The sequence below is a fragment of the Hyla sarda genome, chromosome 8 (assembly GCF_029499605.1).
Source record: "Hyla sarda isolate aHylSar1 chromosome 8, aHylSar1.hap1, whole genome shotgun sequence".
In the NCBI taxonomy this organism is placed as follows: domain Eukaryota; kingdom Metazoa; phylum Chordata; class Amphibia; order Anura; family Hylidae; genus Hyla; species Hyla sarda.
In genome coordinates this window covers 9,162,183-9,185,699 of record NC_079196.1, presented here as the reverse complement: position 1 = coordinate 9,185,699, position 23,517 = coordinate 9,162,183, and the positions used below count along the sequence as shown (strand labels likewise).

Below are 23,517 nucleotides of genomic sequence, written 5' to 3'. Positions count from 1 at the left end.
TAAGCGGCTTCTTGTATTCACATAGAGGGGGATAAGCGGCTTCTTGTATTTATATAGAGGGGGATAAGCGGCTTCTTGCATTCATATAGAGGGGGATAAGCGGCTTCTTGCATTCATATAGAGGGGGATAAGCGGCTTCTTGTATTCATATAGAGGGGGATAAGCGGCTTCTTGTATTCATATAGAGGGGGATAAGCGGCTTCTTGTATTCATATAGAGGGGGATAAGCGGCTTCTTGTATTCATATAGAGGGGGATAAGCGGCTTCTTGTATTCATATAGAGGGGGATAAGCGGCTTCTTGCATTCATATAGAGGGGGATAAGCGGCTTCTTGCATTCATATAGAGGGGGATAAGCGGCTTCTTGCATTCATATAGAGGGGGATAAGCGGCTTCTTGCATTCATATAGAGGGGGATAAGCGGCTTCTTGTATTCATATAGAGGGGGATAAGCGGCTTCTTGCATTCATATAGAGGGGGATAAGCGGCTTCTTGCATTCATATAGAGGGGGATAAGCGGCTTCTTGTATTCATATAGAGGGGGATAAGCGGCTTCTTGTATTCATATAGAGGGGGATAAGCGGCTTCTTGTATTCATATAGAGGGGGATAAGCGGCTTCTTGTATTCATATAGAGGGACATTTATCAATGTTTGCTTATGTATCTTTTTTTTGGTAATTTTTTCCTTACTTTTTTTTTGCTTATCTGTGACATATTTATCAACTGGTTTCATCCTGTTGATAATTTTCTTTCACGTAAGCAATTTTCCTTTTTTACTTTGGTTGTAGCTTTTTCTGCTCCATGTTTGAGCTGGAGTAAATTTAGTCAATTTTTAACGCTGTTGCGACTTTTTTTTGCGTAGTTGCGACTGTCGCAGTTAATAAATACCTGACTACCCGTAGTCCATTTTAAAATTATTACTACATAGTAAATTTTAGGAAAACTTGCTTTTCTCGCTTTCCAGTCAAAATGTCGCACGAAAAATCGTGTAGTCGCAGTTGCGACAATTTTGCGACAATTATAGTAAAGAAAACCTGACTAAACCCGTTGATAAATGTCCATAATAGAGGGGGATAAGCGGCTTCTTGTATTCATATAGAGGGGGATAAGCGGCTTCTTGTATTTATATAGAGGGGGATAAGCGGCTTCTTGCATTCATATAGAGGGGGATAAGCGGCTTCTTGCATTCATATAGAGGGGGATAAGCGGCTTCTTGTATTCATATAGAGGGGGATAAGCGGCTTCTTGTATTCATATAGAGGGGGATAAGCGGCTTCTTGTATTCATATAGAGGGGGATAAGCGGCTTCTTGTATTCATATAGAGGGGGATAAGCGGCTTCTTGTATTCATATAGAGGGGGATAAGCGGCTTCTTGTATTCATATAGAGGGGGATAAGCGGCTTCTTGTATTCATATAGAGGGGGATAAGCGGCTTCTTGCATTCATATAGAGGGGGATAAGCGGCTTCTTGCATTCATATAGAGGGGGATAAGCGGCTTCTTGCATTCATATAGAGGGGGATAAGCGGCTTCTTGCATTCATATAGAGGGGGATAAGCGGCTTCTTGTATTCATATAGAGGGGGATAAGCGGCTTCTTGTATTCATATAGAGGGGGATAAGCGGCTTCTTGTATTCATATAGAGGGGGATAAGCGGCTTCTTGTATTCATATAGAGGGGGATAAGCGGCTTCTTGTATTCATATAGAGGGGGATAAGCGGTTTCTGGATTTTCAAGCATTTGGTCCTTTTTCTGACTAAATGTTAAACCAATCAGAGAAGATGGAATAAACGTGAGACGCAGAAATCAAGGAGACCTAAAGACCCCACAGAAGACCGGAGAAGGTTCTGGAGGATCAGGGGTCACATGGTCTTCAAACTCCTAAAGAATATCTGAGACCCTGACAGCACAGGAGGAGCACTGCCTGCATGCTGGGAGTTGTAGTGCGACCATAACTGATGATGTGACTGGAGGTCCCCGGCGGTGTGGTGGTCACGCGGTGGATGATGTTGAGGAGAAGAATGTGCGGTTCTTGTTACCCATCACTTTGAGGTTGTTCCCTCCTTCAGGATTTGGTTTGTTGAGGTTCTCCTGGGTCTTGTGAGAACATTGCTGGCCTTGCAGAAGCTGCAGAGAAATTACTGACTTTCCAAAGAAATAACATGAAGCTCGGACGGCGGAAATATCCTAGAAAGGGATCGATATCCAGCTTCACTGGACTGCTGGTTAAAGGGGTACTCCAGAGTACCCCTTTAAAGGGGGCAGCAAAATCTGAGGGGGTGTGAGAAGGTTTCCATTCGCTGACAGCAGGCAGAGATCCTAAAAATACAAAGTTTCTGAACTTTCCATTGTCCAGTGTTATATACATTGCATAGATGCCTTCTTCCAAGAAACAGCGCCACCAAGTCCTTAGTTTGTGTATGGTATTGCAGCTGGGTTTCTCTAATCCTGGAATACCCTTTTTAAAAGGATTAAACGTTACTCACTAGCCACATGATGGAGATAACTAGCTGATTGGTGGGGGTCTGAAAGTACAGACCCCCACTGGCCACAAGCAGGGAGACCCCTTGTCTACTCCCTGAGTGGCAGCATGCAGGTTTAGCCACTGCTCCATTCACTCACTATCCGAACCAAGGTGCCTCCTGCTGTTGCAAAACTACAACTCACAGCATGCCCGCACAGCCAAAGGCTGTCCGGGCATGCTGGGAGTTGTAGTTTTGCAACAGCTGGAGGCACCCTAGTTGTGAACATAGCCTTATTCCACTCACTCTCTATGGATCTGCTAAAGATAGTCGAGTATTGCACTTTATTAGGGGATAACTAGCTGATCGGTGGCGGTTCATCTGCAGGGACCCCCATTGACCCCCTAAAATGGAGGCCACTTGTCACCCGAGTGGAAAGAACAGTAGTGCACATGACAAGCAGCCCCCATTCTTGTGATCTGTGGGGGTCCCAGCAGTTGGACCACCACCAACCAGCTAGGTGTCGCCAATAAGTACTGGAAGGATTAAGATTTTTTAATAGAAGTAATTTACAAATCAGTTTAACTTTCTGGCACCAGTTGATTAGAAAAAAAAAGTTTTCACCGGAGTACCCCTTTAAAAGAGGTTATCCAGGAATAGAAGAATTGAGCTAATTTCTTTCAAAAACAGCTCCACGTCTGTCCCCAGGTTGAGTGTGGTATTACAACTTTGCTCCATTCACTTTAATAAAACGGAGCTGCGGAACCACACCCAACCTGAAGACAGACAGGGAGCAGTTTTAGAAAGGAATTCTCTCTGTTTTTCCTATTCCTGGATAACCCCTTTAAAACCCCTTTTTTTTTTTTTTTTTTTTTTTTTTTATCAACTGGTGCCAAAAAGTTCTACAGATTTGTAAATTACTTCTATATGAAAATCTTACCCCTTCCAGTACTTATAAGCTGCTGTACGCTCCACAGGAAGTTGTAAAGTCCTTTCCAGTCTGACCACAGTGCTCTCTGCTGACACCTCTGTCCATGTCAGGAACTGTCCAGAGCAGGTGAGGTTTGCTATGGGGATTTTCTCCTACTCTGGACAGTTCCTAAAACAGACAGAGGTGTCAGCAGAGAGCACTGTGGTCAGACTGGAAAGGACTTTACAACTTCCTGTGGAGCATACAGCAGCTTATAAGTACTGAAAGGGTTAATATTTTATATAGAAGTAATTAACAATTTGTTTTCCACCATAGTGCCCCTTTAAGCTTACTTTTTTGGAGCGGCCCGGAAAGGACTCTAGCCGGAGGCTGCTCACTTTTAGCTGTATCCTCATTATTTGTGGTGTTTCTGACTTTTTTTTGCGTTACTGTACGGGGGGGAATTCACGCCGGGCGCACAAAGAATCCCCACTCCAGTCTCCGGCCCTTAAGGAAGTGGATTAGGCAGATAATGCTCCATGAAAAGCTGCAGAGATATTTAGATCCCCAAAGCCCCCGACCTGCCCGAGATGTGAGCAATGAAAAAGCCATTTTATCCACAAGTAGATTAAAGGATCATTGACTTCTGCGACTAAAGGAGCGACTGTGTAAGGGACACCGGGGGACAGAGGAGCTGGGGGTCCGGGGGGGCTGAGAGGAGCTGGGGGTCCGGGGGGGCTGAGAGGAGCTGGGGGTCCGGGGGGGCTGAGAGGAGCTGGGGGTCCGGGGGGGGGGCTGAGAGGAGCCGGGGGTCCGGGGGGGCTGAGAGGAGCCGGGGGTCCGGGGGGGCTGAGAGGAGCCGGGAGTCCGGGGGGGCTGAGAGGAGCCGGGGGTCCGTGGGGACTGAGAGGAGCCGGGGGTCCGTGGGGACTGAGAGGAGCCGGGGGTCCGTGGGGACTGAGAGGAGCCGGGGGTCCGTGGGGACTGAGAGGAGCCGGGGGTCCGGGGAGACTGAGAGGAGCCGGGGGTCCGGGGGGACTGAGAGGAGCCGGGGGTTCGGGGGGACTGAGAGGAGCCGAGGGTCCGGGGGGACTGAGAGGAGCCGGGGGTCCGTGGGGACTGAGAGGAGCCGGGGGTCCGGGGGGACTGAGAGGAGCCGGGGGTCCGGGGGGACTGAGAGGAGCCGGGGGTCCGGGGGGACTGAGAGGAGCTGGGGGTCCAGGGGACTGAGAGGAGCTGAGGGTCCGGGGGGACTGAGAGGAGCTGGGGGTCCGGGGGACTGAGAGGAGCTGGGGGTCCGGGGGACTGAGAGGAGCTGGGGGTCCGGGGGACTGAGAGGAGCTGGGGGTCCGGGGGACTGAGAGGAGCTGAGGGTCCGGGGGGACTGAGAGGAGCTGGGGGTCCGGGGGACTGAGAGGAGCTGGGGGTCCGGGGGACTGAGAGGAGCTGAGGGTCCGGGGGGACTGAGAGGAGCTGGGGGTCCGGGGGGACTGAGAGGAGCTGGGGGTCCGGGGGACTGAGAGGAGCTGGGGGTCCGGGGGACTGAGAGGAGCTGGGGGTCCGGGGGACTGAGAGGAGCTGGTTGAAGTTGTCAACGTGATGGTGAAATAATAAATAAAAATGTAAAATTTTAAAGCCTAAATTCTCAATAAACTACAGTATCAGTCCCCGAGTCAGAAAAAGTTTAGCTCAGACTAAGGGTATGTTCACATGGCGGAATTTCCGCGCCAGATGTTTCTGCCGCAGAAATTCCGATTCCGTTGTGTGCAGAAAGAATGTCTATTTTTTTTACGGATTCCGTAAGAAAATGAATTGCGGCCTATGAGACGGCGCATTTCCAACCGGTCCCCACGCCCGCCGGATTAGTCAAATGTGCGGAATGTCCGCAAGTGTTATCCGTGCAGACATTCCGCACATTTTCCACCGTATGAACATGGCCTAAGGGTATGTTCACACGGCGGAATTTACGTTCATTTAGTAAATTGGGAAACACGAATGTAGATGATCAGAACCCAACCGTGATCTATCCTGCAGTGTAAAGCAGTGTGCCAGCACTGCCGAAACCAAAGAAAAAAGCATCTCTTGGGGAAAAAGAATAAGCAGTTTTTATAGAATAAAAAAAAAAAAGATTAAAGGGGTATTCCAGGCAAAAAAGTTTTTTTTATATATCAACTGGCTCCGGAAAGTTAAACAGATTTGTAAATTACTTCTATTTAAAAAAAAAAATCTTAATCCTTCCAATAGTTATTAGCTTCTGAAGTTTTCTGTCTAACTGCTCAATGATGATGTCACGTCCCGGGAGCTGTGCATGATGGGAAAATATCCCCATAGGAACTGCACAGCTCCCGGGACGTGAGTCATCAGAGAGCAGTTAGACAGAAAACGACAACTCAACTTCAGAAGCTAATAACTATTGGAAGGATTAAGATTTTTTAATAGAAGTAATTTACAAATCTGTTTAACTTTCCGGAGCCAGTTGATATATAAAAAAAAGTTTTGGCCTGGAATACCCCTTTAATGTTTTTTTTTTTTTTACCATTCTAGTTTTACAACTTTTATAGATGCTGTAAAAACTACTTTTTCCTCCCCAAAAAGTTAACATTGCTTTACACCGCAGGATAGATCACAGTTTGGTTCTGATCATCTACATCATTGTTTCTCAAACAGTGTGCCTCCAGCTGTTGCAAAACTACAACTCCCAGCATGCCCGGACAGCCAAAGGCTGTCCAGGCATGCTGGGAGTTATAGTTTTGCAACAGCTGGAGGCACGCTAGTTGGAAAACATTGATCTACATTAATATTTTCCAAATCTTTGACTCTCCAGCTGCTGGAAAACTACAACTCCCATCATGCCCAAGATACAGTCCGTCAGGTAGCGATCTCCAGAAGTCATCGGTATCCAGTTAGTAAATCGTAACGCGCCCCATAGATCAGGCAGCTCCGACACCTCTGGAGTTCACACAAAATAAATTGGCGCTGCCGGTGATAAATGGTTCTATTAGCGACCCAGATTATTCACAGAGATAGATCACGTGGCAGGGAGCGTTGCGCGCCCCGCGCCGCCCTCGCGGTTGTAAATAGGTTATTTTGTGTGTAAATATCGCATTAAAAACCTGCATTAGCCGTGTTTTCCGAAAGACCGGGAAAGTGCGCAAAATAAATAACAGCAGACAAGCGAGTAAAATAAAAGGGGCAGCTTTAATGGCGCTCGCCTTGAGGAAGCCACTTACACATGACGAACGCGATAACAATCTGAATATTGCCGCCATTAAACATGCACGCCGCGGCTACGCACCCGGCCGTTACTCTGCCGTTTCCCGGAGAAATCAGAAGTGACAGGATTTGAAGAGCAGAAAACTGCAGAGAAATTAAACGCTCAGCTTTTCCTGTGGCGACCGTAAATCAGGTGCCAAATCGCCGCTGTTAACCCTTCTCTGGCCGAACATGGCGCCCGCACGACGTGGGGATGACGGTCACTCGTCTCCCCTAACTAAATGGCCATTAAAGATACTAAATCTGCCAGGAAGTTGTTACAATGTAGCCGACTGTTTGATAATAGATGATACATTGTAACAATGGGAACAGTCGCCCAACCCAGAATCATCGCTCGTTGTTCCTTCACCCAAAAATTCTGCTTTTTGGCGTCCCCTCCGGCACCCATCACACTGGGCAAATCCCTGCCACCCGCTTCTCCATTACTGTTTAAGTTTTGTAACTTTCTTATAGACTTTGTGCTTCAATTAGTCACCATTTTCACAATGGGTAAGAAGCTAATACTTCTCACAGCTGAGGGTTTGCTACAGTTGCATCCACTCTTAACAGGAACTGACTACCTAGATTAAAGGGGTTATCCAGGAAAAAAAAACTTTGATATATATATATATATATATATATATATATATCAATCAACTGGCTCCAGAAAGTTAAACAGATTTGTAAATTACTTCTATAAAAAAAAATCTTAATCCATTCAGTACTTATCAGCTGCTAAAGTGGAGTTGTTCTTTTCTGTCTAAGTGCTCTCTGATGTCACCTGTCTCGGGAACTGTCCAGAGTAGAAGCAAATCCCCGTAGCAAACCTCTTCTACTCTGTGCAGTTCCCAAGACAAGCAGAGATGTCAGCAGAGAGCACTGTTGTCAAACAGAAAAGAACAACTCAACTTCAGCAGCTGATAATTATTGGACAGATTAAGATTTTTTAATAGTAGTAATTTACAAATCTGTTTAACTTTCTGGAGCCAGTTGAGATATATATATATATATATATATATATATATATATATATATATATATATAAATTTCTCCTGGAATACCCCTTTAATTCTGATGACCTGCTCGTCTAGACTGGACACAATTGTAGCAATGTCGAGCCCAAACTGATACATTGTAACAAAAACTACCAGGGCATATGTATATTATCTCACAGAGGAATGTCCAGGATAGGTGATAAGTATCTGAAAACTGGGACCCCCACCAACCACGAGAACGAGGGTTCTTTGTCTGCCACTGTAAATGGTGCTGCGGTTAAGCACGTTTACTGCCACTCCATTCACTACAACTCCCAGCATGTTTGCACTGGAAAAAGATTTGAGCAGCTGCATTCAATGCAATAGTTGATGTCAACTAATTTCTTTACACCAGTGTTTTCCAACCAGGGTGGCTCTAGCTGTTAAAAAAAAACTACAACTCCCAGCATGCCCGGAAAGCCAAAGGCTGTGTTGGCATGCTGGGAGTTGTAGTATTGCTACAGCTGGAGGCACCCCTGGTTGGGAAACATTGGTTTAAGGGATTAGAGTTTGAGGTTTCCATTCACTGAGAGCATGCAGAGATTTTGAAAAACACAAACTTATCTGAACTTTCCATTGTCCAGTGCTATATACATTGTATAGATGCCTTATTCCAGGAAACAGCGCCTCTTTTGTCCTCAGTTTATGTGCAGTATTGCAGCTTACTTCCATGTATGTAAATGGAGCCGACTTGTAATACCACACACTGATCGGTGGGGGTCTGAACGTACGTACCCCCACTACCACATGGAGACTAGAGCGAGTGACTAGACTGAGTGACTAGAGTGGCAGCATGCATGCTTAGCCACCGCTCTATTCACTGTCTATGGCAGCGTTTACCAACCAGAGTGCCTCCAGCTGTTGGAAAACTACAACTCCCAGCATGCCCGGACAGCCGTTTGCTGTCCGGGCATGCAGGGAGCTGTAGTTTTGCAACAGTTGGAGGCACGTTGATTGCAAAACACTGTTCTTTGAATAGGATGGCCTTTCGTCTCTTTGTTGAGTCTGGATGTCAGAGGAGAAGGGCTGGGCAAGTGTCCCCCTGCAGAATACACGTGCGAGTATATGCTGTCTGGGCATGCTGGGAGTTGTAGTTTTGTAATAGTTGGAGGCACATTGATTGTAAAACACTGTTCTTTCAATAGGATGGCCTTTCAACTCTTTGAGTCTGGATGTCAGAGGAGAGAAGGGCTGGGCAAGTGTCCCCCTGCAGAATACACGTGCGAGTATATGCTGTCTGGGCATGCTGGGAGTTGTAGTTTTGTAATAGTTGGAGGCACATTGATTGTAAAACACTGTTCTTTCAATAGGATGGCCTTTCAACTCTTTGAGTCTGGATGTCAGAGGAGAGAAGGGCTGGGCAAGTGTCCCCCTGCAGAATACACATGCGAGTATATGCTGTCTGGGCATGCTGGGAGTTGTAGTTTTGCAATAGTTGGAGGCACGCTGATTGGAAAACACTGTTCTTTGAATAGGATGGCCTTTCGTCTCTTTGTGGAGTCTGGATGTCAGAGGAGAGAAGGGCTGGGCAAGTGACCCCCTGCAGAATACCCTTGCGAGTATATGCTGTCTGGGCATGCTGGGAGTTGTAGTTTTGCAATAGTTGGAGGCACGTTGAATGGAAAACACTGTTCTTTGAATAAGATGGCCTTTCGACTCTTTAAGTCTGGATGTCAGAGGAGAGAAGGGCTGGGCAAGTGTCCCCCTGCAGAATACACATGCGAGTATATGCTGTCTGGGCTTGCAACAGCTGGAGGCACACTGGTTTGGAGACAATGGTTTAGGAGATACATTATAATAATGTCCCTCAATCTCCAGCACCGATATGAATGCAGAAGACGTTTTTTTGTTTACAGATCTCTGCTTGCTGACAGTGAACGAAAAACAAAAAAAAAACACACCAGAAAATTCCATAGATCTTCATTACAGGATTATTCGACTTTGTATGTGAAATTAAGGGAGAGATCTGGGGTCGTGACCTGCTGGCGTCCTTCGGATTTAATATTAAAGAGACTGTTTCCCAATCCTATTCTATTCCTGAATTCAGTCGGTAGCACCAGAAGTCCCAGCAGAGGCAGCCCCTGCACCGGAGCTGGGGAGCCCCCCTTATTCTGCCATCAGAATTCTTTTGCATTCATCTCAATCTCTCGCCTGATCCCATCGTTAACATGAAACATAATTGCGGCGCGGTGGAACACAAAGCGCCGTCTCCCCGCTGGTCACCGTGACTTATTTATTAGGATCCTTTAAGGGCTTTTTAGGACTCATTAGACGTCTCTTTCATCATCTCTCGGCTCGGGTCTTCAAACGCTGTCGCTGTAAGTTGTGCGCCCAGACCGCTCACCGTACCGGCTCGACTTTCATCCTCCATCCGTCAGGAGATGAGAGCGGCTACGGCGGGCGGGAGGGCTCCTCACCGGGCGCTTCTATTCCAGGCAGGATTCACCATCTTTAATGCAAGAAGCCAAATTTCTGCATTTAATTCACACGTTACTGACGACGGAAGAATATAGGGAGATCAGCGGCGTAACAGGGGAGGAGACGCCGGGTTATTGCTGCAGATCGCCACCGGCAACCACGATTTAAAGGGGTACACCACTGGAAAACATTTTTTTTTATCAACTGGTGCCAGAAAGTTAAACAGATTTGTAACTTACTTCTATTAAAAAATTGTAATCCTTCCAGTACTTATCAGCTGCTGTATGCTCCACAGGAAGTTTTTTTCTTTTTGAATTTCCTTTCTGCCTGACCACAGTGCTCTCTGCTGACCCCTCTGTCCATTTTAGGAACTGTCCAGAGCAGGACAGGTTTGCTATGGGGATTTGCTTGTACTCTGGACAGTTCTTAAAATGGACAGAGGGGTCAGCAGAGAGCACTGTGGTCAGACAGAAAGGAAATTCAGTTAGAAAAATCTTAATCCTTTCAGTACTTATCAGCTGCTGAAGCTGAGTTGTTCTTTTCTGTCTAAGTGCTCTCTGATGACACATGTCTCGGGAACTGTCCAGAGTAGAAGCAAATCCCCATAGAAAACCTCTTCCGAGACAAGCAGAGATGTCAGCAGAGAGCACTGTTGCCAGACAGAAAAGTACAACTCAACTTCAGCAGCTGATAAGTACTGGAAGGTATTAAGATTTTTAAATAGAAGTCATTTACAAATCTATTTAACTTTCTGGCACCAGCTGATTTAAAAAAATAAAATAAAATGTTTTCCAGTGGAGTACCCCTTTAACCCTGATCTAATGAATCGGTCCACAGATAATCATGACAGCTTCCAAGCCTGTGTCTTTCCAGTTGTTGCATAACTACAACTCCCATGATGCTCTGATAACCGAAGGCTTTCAAGGCATGATGAGAGTTGTAGCTTTGCGACAGTTCTGTCATTTGGGAACATTTGTAAAGCTTTTGCTACATTTTATTCTTGCAGCAGTTTTGCCGTGGAATGATGGGAGTTGTAGTTTCCTAGCAGTTTCGCTAGGGCTCGAAGGAAGTTGCCATTTTGTAATAATTGGACAAGATTGAAACATTGAAGCTGATGGCGGTTGACTTTTGGCAACATTTGTAAAAAATAAAAATGGCATTGATAGCATAATGGGAGTTGTAGTTTTGCATCAGTTTTCGCCTGGGCATGATAGCAGTTGTAAACATTTTTTGTGACTTTGCAATTCAAACTCTCATAATTTCAGAGTGTCTTCTTGCTGTCAGTGAATGGAAACACTCTAGGTTACATCCAGAGCTTTAGAAACCCATCCTGATCTTATATTCTTCACAGCTGAGTGTTTGTTTCAATGTATCATTCCAGGAAATCCTCTGGACACAGAGCGCAGCAGTAGCACAAATCTCTCTCTCTTGTCCTTGTGGTTTGTTACAATGTATCAGTCTGTAGCAGTGTTTTCCAAGCAGGGTGCCTCCAGCTGTTGCAAAACTACAATTCCCAGCATGCCCGGACAGCCAACGGCTGTCCGGGCATGCTGGGAGTTGTAATTTTGCAACAGCTGGAGGGATTCTGATTGGGGAAAACTGGTGTAAAGAAATGAGCAGCTCAATTCTTTCTCCAGTGCAGATAGTTTTGCTACAATGTATCAGAGCAAGTAATGGCCAATGGCTGTTCAGGGCATGCTGGGAGTTGTAGTTTTGCAACAGCTGGAGGCACCTTGTTTGGGGGGACACTTGTGTAAAGAAATGAGCAGCTCAAATCTTTCTCCAGTGCAGATAGTTTTGCTACATTGTATAAGGGCAAGAAATGGCCAACGGCTGTTCAGGGCATGCTGGGAGTTGTAGTTTTGCAACAGCTGGAGGCACCCTGCTTGGGGAACACTGTTTGGGAGTTTAGAGAATGCGGAACTACTCAGACCTATGTCAGCTCACACAGTGGAGAACGTGTTTGTATCCAGTCTAGACAATGCTCTGTGAGCTAAGCCAGTATGCTGATACAGTAGTTCTGTTACAATGTATCAGTCTGGAGTCCAGGCAGTACAAGCGTTTTTAGGACTCCTGTTGTATTGCAATGTCTGATGCCTGATCTTTTTGTTTACCCAGGGACCTACTCCCCCGCGTGCTCGGCTGATCTGGGCATGCACGTATCTGTGGAGTAAAATCTTATCTGTAAGGATGCGTTCACACGCTCTTTGTTTTTGCGGGTTTTCCGCTGCGTATTTGAAAGGAACGGGCTCTTCTCGGCTGTCCATAGTAGACTTTCCACGGCGGAATTTACACTGCGGAAAATCCGCCGCAGTCCCTACTGACTTCAATGGGGCTTGCGGCGGATTTTCCGCAGCGTAAATTCCTGTGTGGAAAATCTGCTGCGGACAGCCGAGAAGAGCCCGCCCACTTTCAAATACGCAGCAGAAAACCCGCAAAAACTAAAAGCGTGTGAACGCACCCTAAAAGCTGCAACATTTGTAAAAATCTGAACTTTTTTTGTTGCAACAGTTTTGTCCGGACATGATGGAAATTGTAGCGTTGCAACATCAGTAAATTATGGGCATCTTTAGCCTCTGCCCAAAATAATCCCCCCCTCCCCCCCATCTAGAATTTTCCATGCAGATCAGAGCAATTTCCAATTCATTTCCTCAACAGGAACTTTAGTGGCGAGAAGGTCCTGGAATCTCCAGTAACATTAGAGGGATATTGGGAGATAAGGAAGGGGGGAGGGGAGGGGTAATTCCTGGAAACCATCAATTAGGATTGAGCCTCAGCATCAGCCCCAGTGTTAGTGTTTATAATCGCACCTCGGCATCTGCCACGGGGGTTATTACTGCCCCCCCCCCCCCCCCATTGCTATCAAAGGCTGCCCCTCCTCCAGCCAGACAGGCAGCCCCTCATAAAACACCCAGAGCCCCCGAAAAGTGTCAAATCCCTGAGATCCCTCACATCAGGGAATCATCGTGTGAACAAATGGTCTATTCTGAGATAAATGCTGGAAAAAAAGGAAAATTCCTTTAAATCCGCCGATCAGGAAAATCAGATACAGCGCAAATGTGGAACCCCAAAAAATCAGGGCGAAAGTCTACAATCTGGAAATCTGAACCGCCCCCCTTGTATATGGCGGACTACACGTATATACACAACATGTATGATGCCGACTGCTCAGCTGCTGTATCAAATGGTTATTGGAATATGATGATATTGCATTCTGAGACATTGTATCCAATCCTATCATGTGATACACAGTGGATACAGTCCCAGAGGAGATCTCCGCTCTAAAGTAACCCTATTCTCCCCAGGTGAAAGCTAGTCATAGGTGAAAGCAAGTCTATGGCAGTATTTTCCAACCAGTGTGCCTCCAGCTGTTGCAAAACGACAACTCCCAGCATAGTTGTAGTTGCTGGGATTTGTAGTTTTGCAACAGCTGGAGGTACACTGCTTGGGAAACACTGCTCTAAGGTAGAGGTCTCCAAACGGTGGACCTCCAGATATTGCAAAACTACAATTCCCAGCATGCCCGGACAGCCTTTGGCTGTCCGGGCATGCTGGGAGTTGTAGTTTTGCAACAGCTGGAGGCACAATGCTTGGGAAACACTGCTCTAAGGCAGGGGTCTCCAAACAGTGGACCTCCAGCTATTGCAAAACTACAATTCCCAGCATGCCCAGACAGCCTTTGGCTGTCTGGGCATGCTGGAAGTTATAGTTTTGAAACAGCTGGAGACACACTGGTTGAAAAACACTGCTCTAAGGAAGTGGTCTTCAACTTGTGTACCTCCAGCTATTGCAAAATTACAATTCCCAGTATGCCCGGACATCCTTCGGCTGTCCGGGCATGCTGGGAGTTGTAGTTCTGCAACAGCTGGAGGCACACTGGTTGGGAAACACTGCTCCCTGGCCTCCATTTACTAGATTTCTAAATTACGTTGTGCGCCAAAGCTTCTTCACTCGACTTCCCATAGAATCCTGAACAGTGGGAAGCAGCGGCCATCTTGGATGTCACCCAGCTTTCTCAGACACAGATATTACATCCTATATTCACAGGGGAACTACATGAACCAGGTCTCACAGGATATTGTCCCCGAGCGCACTCTGTTTATGTTACCTCCTGACGACGCGTTCAGAACCCCGGATTTCTTCCCGACGTCGGAGAAGCCGTTCCCGTCCAGGATGGACGTCTTGGCCTCCTTCTTGTGCGCGGTGATCACTGGTCCGGAGTTCTCCATGTCAGCCGCTCATATTCCACAGATGAAGCCTGAAACAAGAGGAGTCTGGGTATTAGGAAAGGATCAGCGACTTGGGGGGGAAACGGTCCTATTATGGGGGGGACACTTACCTGCTGGAGGTTGGGGGGGGGGGGGGGGGGAGTCACATGACTGCGCTGACTTTGTGCAGGTCTATGTGTGGCCCCCAGACCTTACAAAGAACAAGTTATGGGGAAGCAAGGACCTTGGTATATGGGCACCACTATTGTAACTATTTTGGGACCCTTCCCCATTGGCGTGGTGCTGCGCCCCCTGTCACGGACCCTGGGTATACATGATTTAATAGCAGTAAAGATGGCGCCCTATTCATCATAAGGATCTGTTCTCTAATATGCACTCACCATCAGAATCGCTGGTCACATGACCTTCCCATCCAGGGCATGTTGTGGCCCTAACCCCAGGGAACAGGCAGTAAGGGGGGGATTAGATTGCAAGCTCCTCTGCCCCATTCCATGACAATGTCTTAGGTCCCGATCGCCTCCAAACAAAACACAAGCAGCTGCTGAGAAGACGACTTTGACACATTTTTGGGAAGACGGGCTGAGAATAACCACGAGGGGAGGGGGCGGCTGCAGCTGTCACCGTGTATCCACCTGCTGGACATTGTGGGGTCACTGACTGCCCCAAGGAGACACTAGAGCCCAAAAATCCTCAGACATTCTGTATGTCCCATGACACCCCGGAACGTTCTCGCTCCCCGCGGTCTTAGCCTTATGCCGAGGGGGGCGCACGCTTCTCAGTCTCTCCCAGGATTTACGGGACATTACAAAAACTGTTACAATGTAACAAAAAATAAATTCTTACTTCTTATTAGACTTAAAATTCTTCCCCATTATCACAATCTCAGGGAACTAATACTTCTCACAGCTGAGGGTTTGTTACAGTGTATCCAGGGTCCTTTTAGTCTCTAGGTGTATGACACTGTCTGCTGAGCTGTGTATCTAATCCTCATGTGTGATACCGTCTGACAGGTTGCTCTATCTTATCATATCATGTGTGATACTGTCTGCGTATTGTGTATCTAATTCCATTGTGTGATACTGACCGCACACTTGCTGTATCTAGGCTTATGTGTGATTCTGTGGGTTGAACTATTATACTTTGTCATATCCTGTGTGATACCGTCTGCTAATCCAGTGTATCTAAACTGATCATGTTGGATACCGGCTGCTGAACTACTGTATGTAAGCATATCATGGGTGATATGGACGCTTATCCGGTGTATCTAAGTCTCTCATGTGGGATACTGGCTACTAAACTGCTGTATCTATTCATATCATGTGTGATACTGACTTATCCAGTGTATCTAAGCCTATGATATGTGATACTGACTGCTGAACTGCAATATCTAACCATTTCACGTGTGATACAATCTGCTTATCCAGTGTATCTAATCCTATCATGTGTGATGCCGGCTGCTGAACTGCTGTATGTAATCATATCATGCGTGATACTGACTGCTTATCCAGTGTATCTAAGTCTCTTATGTGGGATACTGGCTGCTAAACTGCTGTATCTATTCATTTCAAGTGTGATACTGTCTGCTTATCCAGTGTATCTAAGCCTCCCAAACGTGATACTGACTGCTGAACTGCTATATCTAACCATATCACGTGTGATACAATCTGCTATTCCAGTGTATCTAATCCGATCATGTTGGATACCGGCTGCTGAACTGCTGTATGTAATCACATCGTGTGATACTGACTGCTTATCCAGTGTATCTAAGCCTCTCTTATGTGATACTGGCTAATAAACTGCTGTCTCTATTCATATCATGTGTGATACCATTTGTTTATCCAGTGTATCTAAGCTTCTCATATGTGATACTGGCTAATAAACTGCTGTATCTATTCACATCATGTGTGATACCGTCTGTTTATCCAGTGTATCTAAGCCTCTCATATGTGATACTGGCTGGTAAACTGCTGTATTTATTCATATCAAGTGTGATACCGTCTGTTTGTCCAGTGTATCTAAGCCTCTCACGTGTGATCCTGCGGTATCTAAGGTATAGAATGATGAAATAGACGATGCTATTCCGTATAAAGCTATACAGTACAGATCCGTTACGACCTCCCGTCGGAGGTAAATGTCCGAAAATGGTGCAATGTATACCTGCAGCGTAGGCGCCAAACTTGAGTAGAAAATGGACGTATACATCTCTTCTGAGCCGCCGCCGCTCATTGCTCTTTCCTCAGACATCGCTCAATGTTTCCTTATCTGCTAATTATCGTTATCAGTGTAATGACTAATGAGCGGCCGATAATGAACGAACACCGAGAGAATGGCGAGGAGGCACCGCGGCCAGGTCAGCGTTCAAACAATACATATACATCATGCTCACACCATATACCAGTGTTTACCAACCAGGGTGACTCCAGCTGTTGCAAAACTACAACTCCCAGCATGCCCGGACAGCCGTTGGCTGTCCGGGCATGCTGGGAGTTGTAGTTTTGCAACAGCTGGAGGCAGCCTTGTTGGGAAACCCCGCCATAGACACACACATATATACACACACCATTAAAATGGAGGAGACTTATGGCGCGGTTATATAGCAAGATTCTCTGTGGAGCCCATAGCAACCAATCACAGCCCAGCTTTCATTTTACCAAAGCAATATAAGAAATGAAAGCTGAGCCGTGATTGGTCGCTATGGCCAACACAGAGATCAACAATAAGAGCCTATGTGTTGCCCATAGCAACCAATCACAGCCCAGCTTTCATTTTATCAGAACAATATAAGAAATGAAAGCTGAGCCGTGATTGGTCGCTATGGCCGACACAGAGAATAACAATAAGAGCCTATGTGTTGCCCATAGCAACCAATCACAGCCCAGCTTTCATTTTACCAGAACAATATAAGAAATGAAAGCAGAGCCGTGATTGGTTGTCATAGGCAACACAGAGAATAACAATAAGATCTTCTGTGTTGCCCATAGCAACCAACCACAGCTCAGCTTTCATTTTACCACAGCCATATAAGAAATAAAAGCAGAGCCGTGATTGGTTGCCGTGGGCAACAGAGATATTCTTATTACAAAATAGCGCCAAAAGTCTCCCAGATTGTCCGGTTTTATTAAATCTCACCACATTAGGGTTCTCACTTTTCATGCCGCCACATTTATGGGGGGGGGGGGGGGTTATTATATGTTTTAGTCTTCATTTTGGCGTAGATATTTTAAGAATAATTTTGTGCCGTTTCATGCGTTTTATGAAAATATGCAGAACACACACCGCAAACGGTCCAAAAATTCACAACTCTACAGCACCCCAACCCGAGCGCTACAAAAAGGCTTTTTCTTACACATATTTAATCCCAAAGCCTTAGTTTTAGTGGAAAATTTACCACAAGTCTCACCGAACTTTTAATAAATTCTCCTCAACATCACGAAATTCATAGAAAAAGAACAAAAAATGCAGATAAAGGAAATTACACACATGGACCAATAATAAATTCCCCCATTATCTTTTGATTTCCACTTCATGTGTTTAGAAGGTTTTTCACATGTGACATTACATGAAACCGGACCGATTTAAAGTTGGTTGCACCCGTTTATAACCATTATGAGACAATTGGCGCCAAAAACTGTAGAAAAAAAAAAAAAAACACCTTTGTGAATATGTCGGACACAAGGAAACAAGGACGTGTTCCTTCCCCCTTTGGAGTTTCTGAGCTGCTAAGATGGTCTAAATCGGTCAAAATCTGGAAAAATTAGACAGAATAATTTCATAAATTCAAAATACACTAAAAAAGGCATAAAAAAAATACTGTTTTCAATCCGTTTTTCTGAAGAAAACCGTATGGCAAAAAAACTGATGGAACAGTATGGGAAAAAGTAAACCGTATGCGTTTTTAAACTGTATACTGTTTTTAAAAGTGCATACAGTTCCGTCCGTTTTATAAAAAAAAAAAAAAAAAAAAAACATGTTTTTGATCATTTTGTCCATTTTTAATGGGAGGGGTGTTGGGTGGGGACTTTTGGATGCAAATGCGCATGTGCAAAGTAAAAACCATATAAGGTTTCCCGTATGGAACTGTATACATGTGCGTTTCCCATTGACAACCATGTTTAAAAAAAAACGTATGCGATTGCAGTACTGTTTTTAAACCGGAGTCAAAACCATGGTTGACCACGTTTTTGTCTCTGGTTTAAAAACCGTACTGCAACCGCATACGTTTTTTTTTAACATGGACGCACATGTATACAGTTCCGTACGGGAAACCTTATACGGTTTTTACTTTGCACATGCGCATTTGCATCCTAAAGTCCCCACCCAACACCCGTCCCATTAAAAATGGACAAAATGATCAAAAACGTATGTTTATTTTTTTTTTTATAAAGACGGACGGAACCATATGCACTTTTAAAAACAGTATACAGTTTAAAAACGCATACGGTTTACTTTTTCCCCATACTGTTCCATCCGTTTTTTCGCCATACGGTTTTCTTCAGAAAAACGGATTGAAAACAGTATGGCAAAAACGTGATGTGAAACCAGCCTGATAAAAGGGTTGGCTTTGAGTTTTGGGGTTCTTTCACACGTGCAAATTTTTATGCAGATTTTCTAATGGTAAGTCAATAATAAAATTGGCCCAAAGTGTTTGAGTTCGTGCATTGATCCTCGATAAGCGATCAATTTTAGTCCTGGACGTTCAAGCTGCGCCAAAACAGCGGGGGGAGAGGCTCACCATAGATCCACCGAGAATGATCCGCAACTATACAGGAAGACTCGGCGTCCAATAGTGTACCGAATCAAAAAATTGTATAAACTTTATCAATCCAAATCAAAGCGAACACTGTGAAAATGACATGTTGTTGTAACCATAGCGATGTGGCCTGTATGTTGTGTGATGCCTGCGGGTAGTGTTTATGCGCACATGTTGTGTGACTCCTGAGCGCTTTTTGTATACTTGTGAATGATTTTGAAGTCAAATTTTTTTTCCCAGATAATCGCCCCTTATCACCAGCGGTGACGACACCATATCGAAGAGCGACGTACCGCGTTCACACAATGTGGTAACCATAATGTGTAGTTTTATCATGGTTATTATTTATGTTGGATTTTGTAACTTTCCACCATTACAGCGAATACTCAGACGTCTATGAAGATCCTGTTGGTTAGGACATAAAATTGGCGTTCCCAGTGTCACGGCGTAGAGCGCTACAGACGATGTCAGCACCGAATACACAAGACAGACAGCGAGACATAATACAGACACCTCCAGAGCAGAAACCAGAGATCCTGAGGCTCCACTCGCTGCCAAGAAGGTCTGACGGAACGCAGCCTGCGCTTCCTGCTCCATACAAGTCGCTGCCTGTCCGTCCTCAGGATCCGCGTCTGCGCCCAGAATCTGCGCTAATAATCCCCCCGCTGATAGACATGAGGGCAAATACCCTGCGAAAGGACACACCAGCCGAGTCACCAGAGGACATGGCTGCTGTATCTAAGCCTAGCATGTGTGATACCGGCTGCTGAGCTACTGGATTAAAAATAACAAAAATAAAAAAAAAGGAAAAGAAAAAAACATTTGACCTAGAGACGTGTTAGAATCAGGAGATAACGTTCTTAGGGCCGGGTTACACGTAACGGATCCGCAGCATATTTTACGCTGCGGGTCCACCGATGACCGGACCCATAGTGTGCCTCCAGCTGTTGCCGCCGATGACCCGACCCATAGTGTGCCTCCAGCTGTTTCCCCGCCTCACCCCCTGGCCTGATCACAGTGGCAATCCGCCGCCCGTGCAGCCACACAGGGGCCTGCGAGTCGCCTCTCGGCGACTCGCAGGCCACTGTGTGGCTGCACGGGCGGGACTAGGCGGGCAACAGCTGGAGGCCTATTTTACGCTGTGGGTCCTTTACGTGTGCCCCTACCCTTAGGCCGGGTTCAGACTGAGGAATTCCTGCTCGGACATTGCGGTGCAGCAGAATCCCGGTCGATAAGTTTTCGGCCGCACGGTCCACACTTTCCGCCGTTGAAATTCTGCTGACGAAATAATGACCTTGCTCATTCTTTGTGCGAAATACATGGATGTCTATGGGGACGGCAATGTCTGCGCAGTCCTAGCACCGAGCGCCCTTAGAATCTTCAGTCAGATTCCTCATTGTGAACCTTGCCTTACTGCAGACTTCTCCCCGCACCTTCTAACACTCTGACCCCGACGGATCAAAAAAAAATTATTTTAATTTTTTTTATTTTATTTTTTTAAAAACCTGTGTCCCTTTAGGCTTCTCAGGTGTGATACTGTGCTGCTGAGCTGTATATCTAATTCTATCTTTTGTGATACCGTCTGTTGAGCCAGTGTATCTAATCCTGTCATTTGTGATAGTCTGGGCCCACCTACTGTTTCTAATAGTATCATGTGAGATACTGTGCTGCTGAGCTGTGTATCCAATCCTTTCACCTATCATATGTGATACTGTATCAAATCCTGTGATTTAGGACCCTGTCGCCTATCCAGTGTATCTAATCCTACCATGTATGTTACTGGCTGCTGAGCTACTATGTCTAAGCCTATTACGTGATACTGTATCTAATCCTATCATGCATGACACTATCTGCTGAGCTGTGTATCTAAGCCTTCCATCTGTCATACTGTATGCTGAGCTGTTATATCTAATTGTATCCTGTGTGTGTGATACTGCCCTCTTATCTAGAGTATCTAAGCACTGAACTGCTCAATCTAATTCTATCAAGTGTGATACTGTCTGCTGAGCCCCGTATCAAATCCTATCATGTATGACACTGTGTGCTTAAAGGGGTACTCCAGTGGAATTTTTTTTTTAATTTTTTTTATGAACTGGTGCCAGAAAGTTAAAAACAGATTTGTAAATGACTTCTAATTAAAAATCTCAATCCTTTCAGTACGTATTAGCAGCTGTATACTACAGAGGAAATGCTTTCTTTTTGAATTTCTTTTTTGTCTAGTCCACAGTGCTCTCTGCTGACATCTCTGTCCGTGTCAGGAACTGTCCAGAGCAGCATAGGTTTGCTATGGGGATTTTCTCCTGCTCTGGACAGTTCCTGATACGGGCATCAGGTGTCAGCAGATAGCACTGTGGACAAGACAAAAAAGAAATTCAAAAATAAATGATTTTCCTCTGTAGCATACAGCTGCTAAAAAGTACTGGAAGGGTAAAGATTTTTTTTTAACAGAAGTAATTTACAAATCTGTTTAACTTTCTGGCATCAGTTGATTTAAAAAAATCTTTTTCCACTGGAGTACCCCTTTAACTGTGTATCTAAGTCTTCTATGTGTCATACTATGTGCTCAACTGCTATATCTTAAAGGGGTACTCTGGTGGATATTTATTTATTTTAATCAACTGATGCCAGAAAGTTAAAAAGATTTGTAAATTACTTTTAATTAAAAAAAAAATCTTAATTCGTCCAGTACTTATCAGCTGCAGTATACTCCACAGGAAGTTGTGTAGTTCTTTTCTGTCTCACCACAGTGCTCTCTGCTGCCACCTCTGTCCGTGTCAGGAACTGTCCAGAGCAGGAGAGGTTTGTTATGGGGATTTGCTCTTACTCTGGACAGTTCCTGACACGGACAGAGGTGTCAGCAGAGAGCACTGTGGTCAGACTGGAAAGAACTTCACAACTTCCTGTGGAGCATATATATAGCAGCTGATAAGTACTGGAAGGATTAAGATTTTTATATAGAAGTAATTTACAAATCTGTAGAACTTTCTGGTACCACTTGATTTAAATTTTTTATTTTTTTTCCACCGAAGTAGCCATTTAAGTCTATCAAGTGCGATACTGTCTGCTTGTCCAGAGTATCTAAGCATTTGATGTGTGAAACTGACAGTTGGGCCTACTCCATCTTGTAGTTCTTCCTCCGCCCACGCCGCGGTCGTCTCTGGAATTAAAGGGGTACTCCAGTGAAAACTTTTTTTCTTTTAAATCAACTGGTGGCAGAAAGTTAAACATATTTGTAAATTATTTCTATTAAAAAAATCTTAATCCTTCCTGTACTTATTAGCTGCTGAATACTACAGAGGCAATTCTTTTCTTTTTGGAATGCTCTCTGATGACATCACGAGCACAGTGCTCTCTGCTGACGTTATTATAATAATAATAACACTTTATTGTTGTCCTTAGTGGGATTTGAACCCAAGTCCCCAGCACTGCAAGGCAGCAGGGCTAACCACTGAGCCACCACGCTGCCCTTGGCATACATCTGCTATGCACGGTTGCTAAAATGGACAGAGATGTCAGCAGAGAGCACTGTGCTCGTGATGTCATCAGTGTTCCAAAAAGAAAGGAATTTCCTCTGCAGCATTCAGCAGCTAATAAGTACTGGGAGGATTGAGATTTTTTAAGAGAAGTAATTTACAAATATGTTTAACTTTCTGCCACCAGTTGATTTAAAAGAAAAAAGGTTTTCACCGGAGTACCCCTTTAAAGGGGTTATCCAGGAGAAATCTTTTTGATGACACCTGTCTCAGGAACTATCCAGAGTAGAAGCAAATCCCCATAGCAAACCTGTGCAGTTCCCGAGACAAGCAGAGATGTCAGCAGAGAGCACTGTTGTCAGACAGAAAACAACAACTCAACTTCAGCAGCTGATAATTACTGGAAGGATTAAGATTTTTAAAATAGAAGTAATTTAAAAATCTGCTTAACTTTCTGGAGCCAATTGATATAAAAAATAAAGTTTTTTTCCTGGATAACCCCTTTAAAGTAACCGGACAAGAATCTGAAGATAAAGCGGAGGAAATTCCGGAGATCCGGGATCTGCTGGGAACGCCGTATCTAAACATCTCAAATATTAATACAGACGGCAATTTCCTGCGCCGCTCTGAGGGCCACACGAGTGTCTGGGTTGTGTGCAGAGAAGCCCCTCAGGACAGCGGGGGCCCCGGCCATACTGACACCCCTGTTATCTGTCACGGACCCTAAAGGGGGGGATAAAAAGATCCAGCTGGGCGTCCGGGACTGTGAGGGGCCACTGTATTATGTCTGTGAGCTGAGTGAACTCCTGAACCCTCCTGACGTGACTCACACCGGGGGCCCCCATATTACTCACCATCACCGCACACCATAAAAGGGAAAAAAAGTGAGACCCACTAAAACCAGATGATCACCACCCGGGGGCCCGAGACCCTCTGCTCTGGGGATGACCCCCCCCCCCACAATTCGGCTTCTGTGGATAAAGCGTCGCC

General features: G+C 45.3%; 1 protein-coding gene across 4 annotated transcripts in view; it reads right to left on the bottom strand.

Moving 5' to 3' along the window:
* The window catches only part of GLI2 (GLI family zinc finger 2), a 155,681-nt gene extending 136,594 nt beyond the window's left edge, over positions 1–19,087 (bottom strand). For 2 of the 4 annotated variants that reach the window (XM_056534798.1, XM_056534800.1), the window contains exons 1-2: positions 16,462–16,693; positions 14,184–14,333 (exon numbers count right to left, since the gene is read on the bottom strand). In XM_056534798.1, coding sequence (XP_056390773.1) covers positions 14,184–14,304 — 121 coding nt within the window. In that variant the 5' untranslated portion in view covers positions 14,305–14,333; positions 16,462–16,693. Of the gene's footprint in view, positions 1–14,183; positions 14,334–16,461; positions 16,694–19,036 lie in introns of those variants that run through there. The other 2 variants (XM_056534799.1, XM_056534801.1) reach the window with 2 other exon arrangements.
* Between the last annotated feature and the right edge of the window lie 4,430 nt (positions 19,088–23,517).